The sequence below is a fragment of the Artemia franciscana genome, chromosome 10 (genome assembly GCF_032884065.1).
Source record: "Artemia franciscana chromosome 10, ASM3288406v1, whole genome shotgun sequence".
Taxonomy (NCBI): domain Eukaryota; kingdom Metazoa; phylum Arthropoda; class Branchiopoda; order Anostraca; family Artemiidae; genus Artemia; species Artemia franciscana.
Genome location: NC_088872.1, coordinates 37,696,610 through 37,715,968, shown reverse-complemented (window position 1 = coordinate 37,715,968; position 19,359 = coordinate 37,696,610). Strand labels below are relative to the sequence as shown.

The 19,359-nt window shown below is 35.8% G+C and overlaps 1 protein-coding gene across 1 annotated transcript in view; it reads right to left on the bottom strand.

The window, feature by feature from the left end:
* The window catches only part of LOC136032163 (WD repeat and FYVE domain-containing protein 3-like), a 137,874-nt gene that overhangs the window by 111,841 nt on the left and 6,674 nt on the right, over positions 1–19,359 (bottom strand). The window contains 4 exon segments of the mRNA XM_065712351.1: positions 466–658; positions 4,416–4,568; positions 5,005–5,250; positions 12,905–13,174. Of these exon segments, the coding sequence (XP_065568423.1) occupies positions 466–658; positions 4,416–4,568; positions 5,005–5,250; positions 12,905–13,144 (832 nt within the window). The 5' untranslated portion in view covers positions 13,145–13,174.

Sequence of the window (19,359 nt, the reverse complement as noted above, 5' to 3'; positions counted from 1 at the left end):
TTGAGAGGAAATCCACCGTAGTAGAGGATGCCACATCAGCCAGATTTTATAAAGAAATTATATCAGATATTCTATTTGAAAAACACAAAGCCATCAATTTGAAAGTGAGTAACTGAGTATGTACGGGGATGATACTCACCTAAGTGATACAAAAATACTTCCAAGGGAGCTTCTAATATGTGATTGTTCCAAAACTTTAGGCTTAACTTCTATTTCTCCTGTTGCGTTTACATATAATTTGTTTCTACCACTAATAATAAAGTATCTCAATGTATAGAAAAAGTATTACATGCAAATAATATAGGAATTTCAGTAGTTAAACTATTGGCTCGTTTTTCAAACGGGAATACTAAACGGCGTCGAAGGAATTTTTTGTATAAGAAGCTATTTTCAGTTTCCAGTTTTACTAATTTCCCATAGTCATTTATATGACACAAACTCAATGTGGCTTTTTTAATTACTTACTATGCATGTATCCAAGGACTTGTGGTGTCAGACAGTGTCTGTTAATGGTTAAAAGCGTTTCACTGGCAACCTTTCTCCATGGAGCGTTATAGGCAGGACACCAGCTCGTGAGTGCACCAAACAAGAGCTGTAAATCATCTTCCTTGGCAAGTTCTTCAACTGCTGGTGGGTAAGTACATAATTTTACAAGAATCTGCAAAAAAGATTAAAAATTTAGATTATCAAGAAGATACATTTTATAATCACTCAGATATATCCCAGAACAAATTGAAAAAGATCTTGGGAGCTTTAGTAAGATCATCCAAACCTCTCTACTTTCTTTAAATCTATAAAATATTATGTATTTATTTATTTTTAGGATATATAATGTAAGCGTCAGTCCGGGCATCAGTTCTGGAGAAGATATAGTTTTAAAGGAGGGTTTCATAATATTGACCAAATCCCGAGTGAGGCATCAAGGAGTACCTTCTGATCTGTCTTGTCCCTTTTAAGGAGCATTGGACCTTTAAATTTCTTATCCAATGAGCCAGGTCTCAGCTTTTTCACGATCATCTATTATATAAGATGAGGCCTTAATATAAAATAAGATGTGTGGGACACATTACTCGTGACTAAATCTGCGACTGAACATAAAGAGTGATTCGTTTTAGCAAGGAATTTTTTTTTGTAAGAAGACGATAGATCTAGTGTCCAGCGGCTTCAAAAACTGTATGGAAAGGGTGGAAGAATTCTATTAACCTTGTCACTGCTTAGTATCAGCTGATGTTTGAGTACTGAAGATTGTTCCAACGATTGGTGAGCAACAAACCATCTTTTCAGTGTTTACCTTATTCATAAAAAAATGAAAAATAAAAAAAGTGTGCATATAGTTAAAATATTGAGGTTACAAGAGCCTTCTTGGTGTCTATTGTTTAAAAAATAAAAAAAAAACATTTCTTGGCCAAATAATCAGTTTCGTTTATTTTCCTATCCCACGAAAAAGATGAAATCAGTGATGCTCCACAGAGAACTAAAGCTGGACCCAGGTTATTTATATACTTCACAAACGACATCCCCTTTAAAGTCAGGAGGAAAATTACTTAATATGTAGATGATTGGGTACAGACCGGATAGTTACCAAATCCTACCATATCATCTTATCTAAGTTTCCAAAGGAAGTATATATTTAACATACGCAACTGCAATAAAATTTTATGTGCTTCTATTTTTATGCATTATAAGGAATGACAGCCCTACCCAGGCTACATTAAAGTCAATGTTTGATATAAAGACTTTCCTCTTGGTTACGCAATACAAGAACCAAGTTAAAGGGCATAAAACACTTGGTTGTACTCGAAGGTATAATATCTTACCAATTGCCCTGGGCATTTATGTAATAAAAAAAACCTGACCCTGTATTGCATATTATACAAAAAAGAGGCACTGGTAAATAAATATCTTTTTTTCTTTTTTTTTGGTAGAGTACAGACAGACGGACAGACAGACAGTACATTTTCATATGTAATTATATATATAGATAGATAAATAGATAGATATAAACTACCGCAAAGTAACATTAAAGCCAATGTACTTCAGTACCTGTTAATATAGATTGTATTATTGAATACTTGATTAATATACAGTGGTGGAGAAAATGAAAAAGAACTGAAACTTATTTTCTTAGTTTTTTTTTTTTTTAATGATTGCCAATGAGCTTAGTTTTTTCTTTTTTCTTTTTTTTTCCTTTTTTATTTTTTTTAACTTACGAACGAGTGATGGGATCTTAATGAAATTTTATGTTTGGAAAGATATCGTGTCTCAGAGCTCTTCTTTTAAATCCCGACCGGATCCGGTGACATTGGGGGAGTTGGGGGGGCCTAAAATCTTGGAAAACGCTTAGAGTGGAGGGATCGGGATGAAAATTGGTGGTAAAAATAATCAGAAGTCCTAGGTACGTGATTGAAATAACCGGAACGGATCCACTCTCTTTGGGGGAGTTGGGGGGGGGGGAGGGTTGATTCTGGAAAATAAAAAAAACGAAGTATTTTTAACTTACGAAGGAGTGGCCGGATCTTAATGAAATTTGATGTTTAGAAGGATACAGTGTCTCAGAGCTCTTATTTTAAATCCTGACTGGATCTGGTGACATTTGGGGGACTTGGAGGGGGGCTAAAATCTTGGAAAACGCTTAGAATGGATGGATCTGGAGGAAACTTGGTGGGAAAAATAAGCACAAGTCCTAAATACAAGATTGACATAACCAGAACTGATCTGCTCTCTTTGGGGGAGCTGGGGGGAAGGTTTAGTTCTAAAATATTAGAAAAAGTGAGGTATTTTTGACTTACGAATGAGTGATCGTATCTTAATAAAATTTCATATTTAGAAGGCCTCAAAACTCAGATCTCTTATTTTAAATCCCAACCGTGTCCAGTGTCATTAGGGGGGGGGGATCTTGGAAAACCCTTAAAGCGGAGAGATCAGGATGAAACTTGGTGGAAAGAATAAGCACAAGTCCAATATAGGTGACTGATATAACCGGATCGGATCCACTATTTTTGGTGGAGTTGGGGGGGGGGGAGCAATTCGGAAAAATTAGAAAAAATGAGGTATTTGTAACTTACCAGCGGGCGATCAGATCTTAATGACATTTGATAGCTGGAAGGATCTTGTGGTTTAGAACTCTCATTTTAAATCTCGACCAGATCCAGTGACATTGAAAGGAGTTGGAGGGGGAAACCGAAATTCCTGGAAAACGTGAGAATCGAGGTATCTTACGAATGAGTGATCGGATCTTAATGAAACTTGATATATAGAAGAATCTTATGTCTCAGATGCTCCATTTTCAATTCGAATCGGATCCGGGGACATAGAGTTTGGTGCTTCTGAACGTGCTACGACGATGAAAATTGGTAGGCGTGTCAGGGAGCTGCACAAATTGACTTGATAAAGTCGTTTTCCAGGATTCGACCATCTGGGGGGCCGAAGGGAGAGGAAAAATTAGAAAAATTGAGGTATTTTTAACTTAGGAGTGGGTGATCGGATCTTAATGAATTTTGATATTTAAAAGGACTTCGTGACTCAGAGCTCTTATTTTAAATACCCACCGGTATAAAGCCTCTGATTTTCCTTTTAAAGCAATCTATTGATTCTTAGAATTTTGCTAGAGCTCATACCATATGAGCTCATGGCTCTTTCAGCCTCGTCACAAGTGCCATATGAGCTCTTAGCTCTTGTTTTTAGTTTTTGAGCTTTTTTTAGTTTTTTAAGTTTTTTAGTCTTTTTTCCACTTTTTTAGTTTTCTTTTAGTTTTAGTTTTTTTTTTTTTTTTTTTAGTTTTTTTCAGTTCTTTCTTCTTCTTTTTATAGAAGATAGTGAAATAGATATATATACATAATAGATAGTAAAATAGTATGAAATAGATAGTGAAATAGAATTATATACATATATATAAATATATATAGAAGACGTGTAACCAAGCTATAGCAAAGAATAATACCATAATAGATAGAATTATGAATCACTATCTGTAGATTTAACTTATCCCGTAAAATTTTAGCCATCAAACGTCTGAAAGTGCCAAAAGAATAGCAGTCCCTTACAAAAAAGAGGCACTGGTAAATAAGCATCAATTCTCGAAAATGTACAAGGTTTGAGAAGCCGCCGTCTCCTCAGTGAAATTCTTATTATGGGTATGGTATTTTCATTTTGAATGAAAATAGCAAGAAAAGAAACTTTTCGGGGCAAAAAAATAGTTTACAACCGCTATGAATTCAAAAATACTGTCGTTTGGTCCAAAAACATTCGTCAATACTTCTTTTTTTTACTAAGGTATGACCAGTAATCTATACAAAGTGATTAGTATCCCAGCCGCGATTTCAAAGCAAAATTTCTAGACTTCTAATAAGTGCCATACACAAAAAAAAAATCTTAGTTTTCTGAAACACCATGTTACCATGATGGAGTGCATTTACCTGAGAAAAGACTTTCTGAAGTAGTATCCTTGTTTCTTTAGGTGAAAAATCATTTCCTGGTTCAATAGTATCACCATTAACGGTATCAGGTAGATCGAAAAATAGATAGAGACACTTAACTAGTGTAGACGGTAGGGCTGCAGCAGACATGACCTGAAAATTTGGAAAACAAAAGTCTGAACAACCATAAAGGAAGAAGTACATGACAATGAGTAAGAAATAACAATTTTTCTTTATCGGGACAATTTATCGGCATTTTTCAAGCGTTTCTTCAGCTTATAGTCAATGAGCATGTCAATAACATTACCCAGTGAGATAGACTAAGTCTAACAAGCAGAAAATATCCATTTTAGAAACCACTAAGTAAAAGTTCCATCCACTTTGCAGTCTTTTAAACTAGCTTCAACAGAGGACAAAATCTTGAAAGGATGTAATACACTCAACAAAGAGTTACTTTAAGCGCACTGGCATCATTTCGAATGTAAATATGTAAGTATTGCTTGCAATATTTTAGAGAAGTTCCCGTGTTATGGAACACATCAATACAGATTTACTGTTAACAAAGACTAACCCAAAATTTAATGTTTACCTGTATTATGGTTTCTCCAACAGCTGCAAGAATATTCACAGTGGACAAAAGCATCCATCCATTACTAAGTTCTTCTGAGGAGTCAATTTCTAAGAATTTTGAGATAGCATAGCTAGCTTCAGATGTTGATTGATTTGCAGCCCTTTTCCTTGTTTCATGTACCATCATTTTAGAGACGGCTTCCGCAAATATTAAAATTTCAGGAAATTTTTCTTGCATCTCGGGCGAGGAAGTACTTCCAAATACCTTAAAGAGATGATCAGTAATAATTGCGAGGATCTTGATTCACACCGCAGGAGGTGGTCTACCGCGTATCTGGGTTGGGGCATATTGAAAATACACACAGATAGAAGTTTCCTTTCCCTTAGGTCGAGGAAACAGGATGATTTAGTTCTGAGATATAGTTACAAACACAAAAAGATGCACCTGGAGAACATCATGTTTCAATTTTACCAGGGATGAGGACTCTCCTCTGCTCTTAAAAAAAAACTTACCAGTATTAAAGCTTAAAAGAAAAAAAAAATCATCGTATACATGAAGGAGATACCACCCCTTAACTCTGCCACTTTTACGTTATGGTTTGATTCTTCTTTCTCGGTCGTCCAAAACGAATACTCTAACTAATGAGCAATGTAAGAAAAAGACTAAACTTTGATTTGTAAATATCAAAAAGCAAAGCTTTTCTTTCTGAAGTGAAGAATGAGGTAGAAACTTAAAACAAACAAAAATTATTGCCCCCTCGATTACGCATGATATATCTACAAAAGTAGCTAAAATAAACTGACTTGCAATATTTTCCATCATCTGTAGAATTTAAAAATTAGCGTTTTTCTAAAAACACAAAATCTATGGAATCCTGGAAATTACTGTTTTACTAAAAACAAAAAAATCTGTAGAACTCTGAAAATTTAAGTTTTACTAAAAAAGACAAAACTGACCCAAGAAAAGGACGTTTTGTTACGAGCAGAAAATTCTATGGGTACCCTGCACAAAACAAAGACTAATTTCTAAGTGTTCGAGCAGAAAATTTTATGGGTACCCTACACAAAACAAAGACTAATTTCAAAGTATCTTAACAGTTCTTCATCGGCCGCGACATCAAGAACGTTTAGCATACAAATTTAATCCTCAACAAAATTCAAGAAAGCTCAGTCTTCAATAAAGTACTAGTTTTTAGAATTCTACAGACATTGGAAAATATTAAGAGTCCATTTATCTGAGCTAGTTTTGCAGAAATATTTTATGTAATTGGCGACGCAATACTCTTTATTTGTTATAAGTTTCAACTTCACCCTTTCCTTCTGGACGAGTTTTTTTTAATCCTTTATTTTAATACACTAAAACCTTACAAGCTTCGGTTCACGGAAATTAGAGTGGGGGAAGAATGTACTATTCACAATAGAGGGAGGGGGGGTAAATTTTCAATGAAAATAAGAAAAAGCCCCTCTTCAATAAAAGTACCGAATAAAAGGTAGATGTATAATAAAAGAAGTGAGGCAAAAAATCTTGGAGAGGGCAAAGACCCCCACCCCAATTGAGGCCACTATCTGAGTTGTATGTTATTATCGCTATCTTTAAAAACTTGCAGACAAATATTAATCATTTTCATAAAAAAAGGGAATAAATGAATGATATTTTATTCAATCAAAAGTTTTTTTTCCAAAGAACCTCTTATTTTAGTTTTCACTTACTATGGAGGTTGGGAGAGAGAGTTTACAAAAAGGAGAATTGTAAACCTCCGGTTAGAGACGTTTGACCAAAGAAATCAAAATATTACATTCATTATGCTTCCCAGTCTTTCCACTCCAGTAATGGCACCAAAAGTGCCAAATGGCAATATTGAACTTGAAAAAGTTTATAAGGTAACGAATTTGACAAATTTATCAGAGGCAGTGGCTTTTAATGAATCCAATGAATTTCTCATTGTGATCTTGCAGTAGTCTGGCAACCCTAGTAGAAAAAAAATTCAAACCTTACAAATTACATAATCTTAAAAACTATAGAAAAAAAAATGTTTTTTACTAATGGTTAATTATTATTATCTGTGTTTGTCAGTCTCTTTGATAAGCTACTCATCTAAATCTAGAAAAACACACCTAGTCATGCGTTTTCAAACTCCGGCCATCCATGATCAAGGCTTTCAACCATCAGGGGTATCTAATGTCAAGTTGATGGCAGCAGCTAACATTAGAAAACCTATTACCTCGTTTTAGTAAAAAAAAAAAAAGAACTCGTCTTTAGGATTTTCGATCATGAAAAAACTGACAGGCTCTTTTAAAACTTGTATTCCCAGCATTTTAAGTCTTTATAGGCAAATACGGAGGTTTTATGACAACAAGAGCTAAGAGTTCATATGGCACTTGTGACGAGGTCAGAAGAGCCAAGAGCTCATATGGTATGAGCTCTAGCGAAATTCTAAGAATCACTAGATTACTTTAAAGGGGAAATCAGAGGCTTAATGGCGGTCGGGATTTAAAATAAGAGCTCTGAGTCACGAGGTGCTTCGAAATATCAAAATTCATTAAGATCCGATCACTCATTCACAAGTTGAAAATACCTCGATTTTTCTAATTTTTCCTCTCCCTTCAGCCCCCAGCTGTTCGAATCGAGGAAAACGACTTTATCAAGTCAATTTGTACAGCTCCCTGACACGCCTACCAATTTTCATCGTCCTAGCACGTCCAGAAGCACCAAACTCGCCAAAGCACTGAACCCCACCATCTAACTCCCCCAAAGCGAGCGGAACCAGTCCGGTTACGTCAGTCACGTACCTATGACATTTATAAGCATTTTCCAAGATTTCTGGTTTCCCCCTACAGCTCCTCCCAATGTAAACAGATCAGGTCGGGATTTGAAACAAGAGCTCTGAGACATGAGTTCCTTCTAAATATCAAATTTCATTAAGATCCGGTCACCCGTTCTTAAGGTAAAAATAGCTCAATTTTTTTAACTTTTCCAAATTAACAACCCCCAGCTCCCCCAAAGAGAACGGATCCATACCAATTATGTCAATCTCGTATCTATAACTTGTGCTTATTCTTCCCATCAAGTTTCATCCCGATATCTCCACTCTAAGCGTTTTCCAAGATTTCCGGTTTTCAAGATTTCTGTTCCCCCCCCCCCACCCCAAAGCCTCTATATCTTCGGATCCGATTCCAATTGAAAATGGAGCATCTGAGACATAAGATTCTTCTATATCTCAAGTTTCTTGAGATCCGATCACCCATTCGTAAGATACCTCGATTTCACGTTTTCCAAGAATTCCGGTTTCCCCCTTCAACTCCCTTCAATGTCACCGGATTTGGTCGAGATTTAAAATGAGGGTTTTAAAGCACAAGATCCTTCTAGATATCAAATTTCATTAAGACCTGATCACCCGTTCGTAAGTTACAAATACCTCATTTTTTCTAATTTTTCCGAATTACTCCCCACACCCCCCCCCCCCCAACTCCACCAAAGAGATCGGATCCGGTCCGGTTATGTCAGTCACCTATCTTGGACTTGTGCTTATTCTTTCCACCAAGTTTCATCCTGATCTCTCCGCTATAAACGTTTTCCAAGATTTTCGGTCCCCCCCCCCCCCTAATGACACTGGACCCGGTAGAGACAAAAAATAAGAGATCTGAGCTTCAAGATCCTTCTAAATATGAAATTTCATTAAGATACGATCACTCTTTCGCAAGTTAAAAATACCTCATTTTTTCTAATTTTTTAGAATTAACCTCCCCCCCCCCAACTCCCCCAAAGAGAGCAGATCCGTTCTAGTTATGTCAATCCTGTATCTAGAACTTGTGCTTATTATTCTCACCAAGTTTCATCCCGATCCCTCCAGTCTAAGCATTTTCCAAGAGTTTAGGTTCCTTCACCGGATAAGGTTGAAATTTAATATAAGAGCTCTGAGTCATGATATCCTTCCAAACATCAAATTTCATTAAGATCCAATCACTCCTTCAGAAGTTAAAGATACCTCATTTTTCTAATTTTTCAAAATCGACCCTCCCTCTTCCACTCCCCCAAAGAGAGCGGATCCGTCCCGGTAATGTCAATCACGTATCTAAGACTTGTGCTTATTTTTCTCACCAAGTTTCATCCCGAACCCTCCAATCTAAGCGTTTTCTAAGATTTTAGGTTATCCCCCCTTAATTCCCCCAATGTCACCGGATCCAAGCGGAATTTAAAATAAGAGCTCTGAGACATGATATCATTTCAAACTTCATATTTTATTAAGATCTGACCACTCCTTCGTAAGTTAAAAATACCTCATTTTTCTAACTTGTTCAGAATTAACCCCCCCAACTCCCCCAAACAGAGCGGATCCGTTCCAGTTATGTCAATTACGTATCTAGGACTTGTGCTTAGTTTTCTCACCAATTTTCATCCCGATCCCTCCACTCTAAGCGCTTTTCAAGATTTTAGGTCCCCCCCCCCCAACTCCCCCCAATTTCAGCGGATCTGGTCGGGATTTAAAATAAGAGCTCTGAGACACGATATCCTTCCAAACATAAAATTTCATTAAGATCCCATCACCTTTTCGTAAGTTAAAAATACTTCATTTTTTCTATTTTTCCGAATTAACCGGCTCCCCCCCCCCCCAGATGGTCAAGTTGCGAAAACGACTATTTCTAATTTTATCTGGTCCGGTCCCTGATACACATGCCAAGTTTCATCGTCCTAGCTTGCCCGGAAGTGCCTGAAGTAGCAAAACGGGACAGACAGACAGACCGACAGAATTTGCGATCATTATATGTCACTTGGTTAATACCAAGTGCCATAAAAATGGTAGAAAACAACACACTGCCGTGGTTTGTCAAGATGGGGAGGGGAGCTTAAAACCTCCTGTTAAGGATTACTTTCAGTGTAACAATTCTTCGGGAATTATTATCATCCCTCAAAAAGTACAAACCCTGAATTACTTCTTGATGGGGGGGGGGTCTAAAATATGAGAATACAAATTTGGGGTCAAAGCTTTCACTTTTTTCAAGTGACTAAATCTAAACTTAAGTAAATCTTGCTCTTAGCACATGCACTACGCCATCCCATCCCTTAATGTACAGGTCAGCATATGAATGCAATCTTTTATGCTTCACCATAGGTATTTCAACCATAAGCATCATTCATCATCCCATAGTATAAATATTACAGACTTAGTACAAGTATGTTCCTCAGAAAGAAGAGAAGCTTGGGGTACACTTTCCAATCGTTTTAGCAATCACCCCTCCTCCCGACCCACGTCACTATTTACATAAGTTAAGAAAACCTCAGGTGAAACTACTCATTATAATGAAGTTAAAAAATAATTGTATGTATGTTTAGAGACGCATGACGCATGCCCGATTGCACGGCAATACGACCCTTGCAGCTTGAAACTATTAACTATTAAGTTCATGATCGACTGGTTATCTCTAGTTTTTTGTTTGAAGTATATTCACTCTTTTCAGACCAAAATTGTTGTTCTGTACAACAAAATGGCAGAAACAACGCCGTTATTGTTGTGTAATCTCTTTTTTCATTTGAACATGGCACTAGAAACTTCAATGTCTGTCACATTGAGCACTCATCTAATATTTTAAAACCACTGGTTTCATATGTTCAACCCATGGGAACAAACAGCTGCAGCAAAAAATGTGGAAAAATCAGGGACGATTACGTAAATACCTGCTCAGGGATTCTCAGATATGCTAAATTTGAAGAAGTAATTTTCAAAAAGATTATATACCTTTTTGTGGTGTTTATCTTTTTAAGTATACTCTATTTTGAGCGAAATACGTTCAAACTAATCAGCAAAGGAGTAATCCGGAAATATCTTTTAAAGAAATGTGATAAAATTATTTATTTAATTACTTAGCAAATAATTTCAGAAAAATCAAACTTACTTAGCAATAATGTTCAGATTCTCGGTATTTAAGCATAATCAGACATCAGAAATGGCTTTTTTGCCACCCTTAGGAAAATACAATACTTACACTGTTCAAGATTTGTTTCCTGGAAGTGAAAATTTTTGGTGAATATTTGCAATATCATTGGGACTGTTGCCCTCCAAACCTCCTTTTCCTTTCCAATAGAATCTAACTATTAATTAACTGAAAGCATTTTAGAGTGTAAAAAATATAGCAAGTTATGTTAATAAGAAGTATTTTATTTTAAAATTGCCTTCCAAAACACTTTAATTAAAAACTTTACTGTTAAAGCAAATACAAACAAATAAACCATTCCATTTTCAAGGCATTGCAAAAAAATAAAAGAATATTCTGCCTTATTGCAATTTTATTGAAACATTCATTCTTGAAGCATAGATAGAAAAAAAAAGTCAAAATTTAGCATAAAGTCTCAGTAGATGAGCAGGTAATAGCCCCTCTTGAATGCAGAATAATTTTTGGTCCTTTAAATTTTGATGTCACTTTTAGCTTTCACTTCATTAAACTTGATTTTAGTTTAATTTTTCTTTGCTTTTAATAGTGTACTGACGGCATTTCAGGGAGTTTGCCTTCAGAACCATATCTTGTGTATATTTCTTTCTTTCTTCTTGGATTACCATAACCGTTTTTACTTTCAATCTCACATCACACTTTGGCACAATAAGACTCCAAGACAACATGGCAAGGAAAGGGCTTTGTTATCAAGAAACCCTGGACCCATAAAAAGGGAACTAGAGCTCATACTTCTGCTTGATAGAGCCCTCGTCCAATATCCTAAAATCATATATTTGATTTGACAGCCTTTGAGATTGTGGTTTTAGGGTGATACAGAAAACTAGATGCCGTCTGTCAATCATACAGGGTTACATCTACTATCAATGTCCAATAAAAATGTTTTCAATAATAGTCATGCTTCATCTAAAATTGCAATTTAGTCTTAGGCCTAGAATTCGTGTATCATGTTTATTTGCATAAAAAGGGGAAGATCCATAGAATCTAAGACAATTTTTGCATAAATATCTATGCAATCCAAACAAGGCATATTTGTCCTTTTCGGGAGAATTCATTGATGAATTTTCGATTCAAAACCACTGAATATCAGTTTCTTAATTTTGGTTGTTTCCCCAGAAATGACAATTGAAAAAACCTGATACACCTTTGATCTAAATATCTCTCAAATCCTCAGTCCAACAGTACACACCAAATATCTTTCTTCAAAAATTTATATATGGATCCTTCTATACAAAGGAAGCAATTATTCATACCTTGGGGCCCTTGCCCTGGAGATTATATGGGTGGTGTTACCTTGGGGACAATATTTTCTTTTAATATTTTGACCTTTCTGGCTAATTTGCTACCATGAAACGTTAATGCAATGACATGTTTGCCTCCAAAGGGCCCCAAGGATAAAAAAGACATGGGAGTTGGCAAATTTGACCTCTGATTGCTTTCTGCTCTTAAAAAGGGTACTAGAACTTGTGATTTCCCTTTGAGCAGGAACTCATCCCCATCCCATAAATTCCAAGACCACTGGTTTGATACATCTAACGTTGGTCTGATGTAGTTTTCTAACTAACAGATAAATAAAGTAAAAATTAATAGCCTAGATGCCCAGAATAGACAAAATGTGGAATTTTGCACATTTGTACTTAGGGCCTTCAAAATTTTGAGTCCAGTTCATGAACATCCAGAGTTTAGTAGTCCAAATTTTTTCAGGATTAGATCCCTTTTGGATAGTGTTCTATTCCCCCATCTTCTAAAATTGTGCACAATAATTTATGCTAATAATTGTCTATGGGTACCTTTAATCTTAATAACTTTTACTTATTTGAAATCAGTATAAAATAGAAACTTGTTTGATGTATATGATGTTTTCAAAAAAATTTTTAGACTTTTGGTTACTACTGGTACAGGTCATTCTTTACTTACTGTTACTTGCCAAGAACTGTCTGAATAAATTAGAAAAATAACAAAAGAATCCTTACTCTACAAAAAAGAGGCAACATGCTATAAAGTTTCCCATTTCGTTCTTCATCAGTTATAGTTTGGCAACAGTTGGCAAAGTCCCCAAATAATTTTCTTAAGTGCATAAGACTTAATGCAGCATGTTGAGACTGAGAACTAGCAAGCTTGAGATCTTCATCATTCAATTCACTGGGACTCGAATTCATAAACTGCCCTCCCTGACCAGATGTCCCACTAAGAAGCCTTCTCATTGCATTCATGTTCTAGACATGATTGAAAATGTAATAGACCTGAAAAAAAAATGAATAATAAATTGAGATTTACATTATGAGTACATCAATAAAGGTTTCTATCACTTTGAATATTCATTATTTTATTAGCAGGCAGGCAGTAAAAGTACATCATTTCTAAATTATAGGTTACCCGCCTGTCCTAAAGTAATTTAAACAGCAATAAAATGTCTCCCCTTTCAACCTCAAATTATAAAAAATAGGTCAGAACACATGGAGGAGCAGGGGGAGGGGTGTAAATAAGCAAAACACATCTAAAGGCCAAAATTTTTAGTTTTTCTAAGGGGATCCTACTTACTCCATCCCACTACCCCACCTGTCCTTTTTAAAGACATACTGACATATTTATGAGTTGGAATAGGTGATCTGTCCAAACAATACCATACGCTTTGTTCCATGAATCTAGCTGAGTTTAATAGTCAACAACAATTTCACACAAGGAAAAATTCTCACTGAAATACAAGGTATTTGCATTCAAAATCAACTCCTTGTATTTATGTAAGTTTGGAGCACATAAAGCTCTAGTAAATGTATAAAACAGGTTTTACCTTTCAATTGTAAAAAAAAGTATAAAAAAAGGTTCTACCTGACAACGGATAGGAGTACTATTGAAAAAAAAAACTTCAGAAAACTTGAATTTTATCAACAATAAAATCAAGTAGACCATTTAAACCACTTAAATATTTAACAACTATATTAGTTCACATGCATTCTGACAATAAGGCTTCTAGATTTAACTTTTCTAACAATATTTTTCCACTTGTGGACGTCTCTAAGTAAAAAATAATATCCACATATAATTTTTGGGTTTTCTCTTATTATAAAATAAAGTATCATCCCTATTTTGAACTGTTTTACTTTCGTCATGGAAAGGCAGTGTGGTCTTCGAAGTTATCTACGTCACACGCATGAGTATGCCCAAGATGCAATTGCGTATGTTTGTCTCTATGGTTGCCCAAATTTATTTATTACATTTACATGTAATCTATCTTGGGACGAGATATAGCAACTTTTACTTCCTGGACGATTGCCACTTCATAGACATAAAATATTGCGGCCCGTGTCTTCCAGCAAAAGTTGAAATCACTGATAAATTGCATAGTAAAGCTTAAAGAGTTTGGGCCAGTGCGATGCTGGTTGTACTCAGTGGAATGGCAAAAGCCAGGATTGCCACACGCACATATACTAATATAGTTATCTAATAAAATTGCTTCTAATGAAATTGACGATGTGATTTTCGCTGAAATACCTGATGTAGATGTCGATAGGGGCTTACATGACATTGTGGTAAAAAATGTGATACATGGACCTTGTGAACTGAATGAAAATTCACCATGCATGGACAGAGGAAGGTGCACAAAACAATATCATCAACTTTTAGTACCTAACACAATTACCGGCAATGATGGATACTCTTTATATAGAAGAAGGTCTACCGAAGATGGCGGAAAATCAGCAATCATAAAGTCACGTAACCATTACATCAAAGTAGATAACCAGTGGCTCGTTCCATATTCACCTTTATTATCGAAAACATACAATGCGCACATAAGCGTGGAATATTGTAATTCTGTAAAGGCAATCAAATTCATATGTAAATACGTCAACAAAGGCAGTTACATGGTAGTTTTTGGCTTGCAGCCCAGAATCAGTGATATCAATGAAGTCATACAATATCAGGCTGGGAGATACATAAGCAGTAATGAAGCTGTGTGGCGAATTCTTTCATTTCCGATACATGAACAAACTCCAGCTGTTGTTCACTTAGCAGTACAATTACAGAATGGTCAACGTGTTTATTTTTCGGAATCCCACATGCAACAAAGAGCCCTGAATCCACCGGATACAACGTTAACTGCTTTCTTTGCGCTATGTCACAATGATTGGTTTGCAAAAAAAAACTGCTGTATTCTGAAGTACCTACGTATTACACATGGAATGCAAAAAAAAAAATCATTTGAACATCGAAAACGGGGTGGTCAGTCAATGGCCAACCTAACATCTTCAAAGAAACCACGATAGGAAGAATCTACACCATTCACCCTGATCAAGATGAATACTTCTTTCTCCGCCTGCTTTTGGTTATTGTACCCGGTCCGACGTCATTTCAGCATTTGAGAACTGTAAAAGGGACTATACATGACACTTATCGTACTGCAAGCCAGGCACTAAATTTATTCGAGAACGACCAACACTGGGATAATTGCATCAATGACGTATGCGAAACGTCAAGTCCAAGTCAAATTCGTGCATTGTTTGGAATCATATTGACAACTTGCTCTCATTCGTCACTACAGAATTATGGGAGAAATACAAATCGCAAATGGTCGAGTATATTTTCCACCGAATACAGCTAGAGAGGTCAGATATGACCTTGGATTTTACAACAGAAATTTATAACTGCACTTCAGTTATGATTGAAAATTTGTGCTTATCTATGGCAAAAAAACTTCTCAAACAATTGGGAATGCCTTCAACTAATTGTACTGCTGCTATTTCTATATGTGTAGAATTGAATCCTGAACAAAGTTACAACATGATTGATCTATTGTCGTATGTACAAACAAATATTTCTAAGTTAACGTCTGAACAAAAAGACATTTATGATCAGATAATGCATTGTGTCGATAACCAAGTTGGAGAAATCTTCTTCTTGGATGCGCCAGAAGGTACTGGTAAAACGTTTCTAATAAGATTGCATATGGCATCAATTCGATCAAAAAATGACATAGCGTTGGCCCTTGCGTCGTCCAGAATAGCTGCAACGTTGCTGCCTGGTGGGAGAACTGCTCATTCCGCTTTGAAATTGCCTCTGAATATGCAATCTACAGAAACTCCCACGTGCAACATTTCCAAATCATCTGGGATGGGTAAAGTATTGCAGCAATGCAAACTTCTTGTTTGGGACGAGCGCCTCCCAGTTGACTCATTTTCAGGACATATACAACTGCCTTCTGAATTCTGTAATCTAGTGACGTCAAAAATGATTTGGTTGAAAAAGTATTTCTGAATATTCTAATCAATTATAAAAATCATAAACGGCTAAGTGAACGAGCGATTCTGGCAGCCAAGAACAAAGACGTCCACAAAATCAACAATATTATTCTGACCAAGGTTCGAGACCAGGCAGTCATTTACAAGTCAGTCGACGCAGTATGAAATCAAATGAAGCAGTTAACTATCCATCAGAATTTTTAAATTCGCTTGTATTTACCAGGGTTTCCACCACACGTGCTACAACTAAAAATAGGTGTAACAATTATCATGTTGCAAAATATTAACCCACCAAAGCTTTGCAAAAGCAAGTGACATGCCATACAAAAAAAACATTGAAAACGTAATAGAGGCAACAATCTTGACAGGGCCTTCCAAGGGTGAGGCTGTTCTTATTCCTCGCATTCCCATGATTCCAACAGATCTGCCTTTTCAATTTAAAAGGTTGCAATTCCCAATTTGATTAGCATTTGCAATCACCATCAACAAAGCTCAAGGACAATCATTAGAGAAATACAGTATAGATCTTAATACGGATTTTTTTTCCCATGGACTATGCTCACAAACATCTAGATGGGGTATCGACATATGCACAAGCATAAAACACATTTAAATCCATTTTTCAGAATAAGTCCAACTTTCCAATTCATTTGCCACTTTTCCGACATACTATTCAATATATTTCCCAACTATCAAATATATTGGAAATTTTTCCATTATAATGAAAGAACCGAGCATGCTGAACCTGAAAGAACCTCAACACAACTATTCCATTTTAATTCAACACTATAAATAGTAATATTCCTATGCTCACCAACATTCTGATGGGGTACTGACATATGTACACACATAAAACGCATTTAAATCCATTTTTCAGTATAAGTCCAACTTTCCAATATATTTGCCACTCTCTCGACGTACTATTCAATATATTTCCCAACTATCAAATATATTGGAAAATTTTCCAAAAATTTGAATTAAAATGGAATCGTTGTGTTGAGGTTCTTTCAGGTTCAGCACGCTCGGTTCTTCCATTAAAATGGAAAACTTTGCAATATATTTGATAGTTGTACTGATACTTGTACTGAAATTTGGATTTAAATGTGTTTTATGCTTGTACATATGTCAGTACCCCATCTAGATGTTTGTGAGCATAGGAATTTTTGAATTAAAATAAAATAGTTCTGGGCCACAATTAGTGATAAGGAAAGAATTTAAGAGAGATGGGTGGAACATTTTGAAAATGTGCTAAACCAAGATAACATTGCAGGAAAAGATAGAGAGGAAAATGAAAAAATTTGTGATACCTTGGATATGAACCAAGATTTGTTTTGTGAAGAAGAATAACCAACAGTAACAAAACAATTGAAAAACAATATAGCTCCAGGTGCTGATAGTGTGGTAAATGAGTTTCTTAAATATGGTGGCTCCAAGGTTAGAAATAAGTTATTGAAGATTATGAATATGATTTTTGAAAAGGGGGAAGTACCTAACGATTTTAGGAAAACCTTAAACCAATGTACAAGAAAGGTGATAAGAGTGAGTGTTGTAATTATCAAGGCATTAGTCTGGTCCCAGAGGGTAGAAAATTACTTAGCAATATGATACTTTATAGACTGAAAGATGCAGTAGACAAAGTTTTAAGAGAAGAACAATACAGTTATAGAAAAGGTAGAGGATGTGTTGACCAGATTTTTACTCTTAGGTTAATAATTGAGAAGTGCCTTAGTTGTCAAACACCTTTGGTCCTCAGTTTTGTAAATTATGAGCAACAATTTGATTCTGTTGACGGAAGAGCTTTAGCAAAGGTATTATCCTTATATGGTATACCAGACATACACATTAAAGTGATTAGTGCTATGTATGAGAATAATACTGCTGTAGTTAAGGTAGGAAATAAGGTTAGCAGCTAGTTTTGTATTAAATCAGGAGTTAAGCAGGGTTGTGTTGTATCCCCCTTTATATGGATCATTGTGATGGACTCTGTCTTAAGGAGCACAAGAAAGGCAATGGGAAACCACAGAATCAAATGGGGGGAGGAGGAAACTCACTAGGATTTAGATTATGCTGATGATCAAAGCATCTTAGATGAGAGTGAGCAAAATAAATGAACTTTTAGAGGTTTTGCGAATTCAGGGTGCTAGAATAGATTTAAAAATAACCATAATGAAGACTAAGTCACTAAGGCTAAAATAAGTGAAGATGATAAGGTGACATTGGGCAGCAAAAAGATCGATCAGGTGAGTAGCTTCACTTACCTTGGTAGTATTATTAGTAAAGAAGGTGGGAGCAGTGAAGATGTTGAAAATAGAATAGCCAAGGCTCGGGTTTTTCTAAACAATCAAAAAAAAATTTGGAAAAATAGGAAGATAAGTCTGCAAACCAAGATTAGAATATTGGAAGGTACAGTAATGACATGGTCAAATATGGCTTTGAAGCATGGACGCTATGAAAAGCAGATGATGATTTACTATATGTTTTACAGAGAAATTGCCTGTTGATTGTTGTGGGTACCCGGCTGACTGATCATATTTCAAACAGGAGGCTGTACAAAAAGTGTGGTTCAATCCTGCTTTCTAGGGCTATAATGAAAGAAATGTTGAGATGTTTAGGGCCCATTCTGTAGATGCAGGATGATAGATTGCCAAAGATTGTCCTTTTGTCAACCATCTAAGGCTAAACAAAAAGCAGGTCATCCTTGTTTGAGGTGGAAGGATGTCATAAAGAAAGATTTAAAGGAAATGTGAACTTCTAGGGAGGGTCTAAAGAGGGAGGCTCGGAATAGATTGGTATGGAGAAGGAGCGTGCATAGCTGTGTTGGCCTCAGACGGCTTGGTGCTTTGGTGAGTTGTTAGTAGTAGTAGTAGTAGTATAACATTAACCCCACTGTTTAGGACTAGAATCCAGCATCTTTCAACATAGATTACTGTTCTTTAGGTCATCATCTTTGTTCTAAGATCTTACAAATCACTGATGATAGCAAAAAAAGCAGAAAATACTATTTTTCTGCCAAACAGAACAATGATGAGAGAGCTTTGATAATTAACACACCATTGTTCTTAGACAACTGATCAGAGCAGAACAATGAAAGACATTTTTATAAAAACAGCATAAGAAGTAAGATTAAAATCCTAAGATTTCCCTTAAAATTGTTCTCTGATGAAAGATGTAAGACTTTAGCACAATGATGA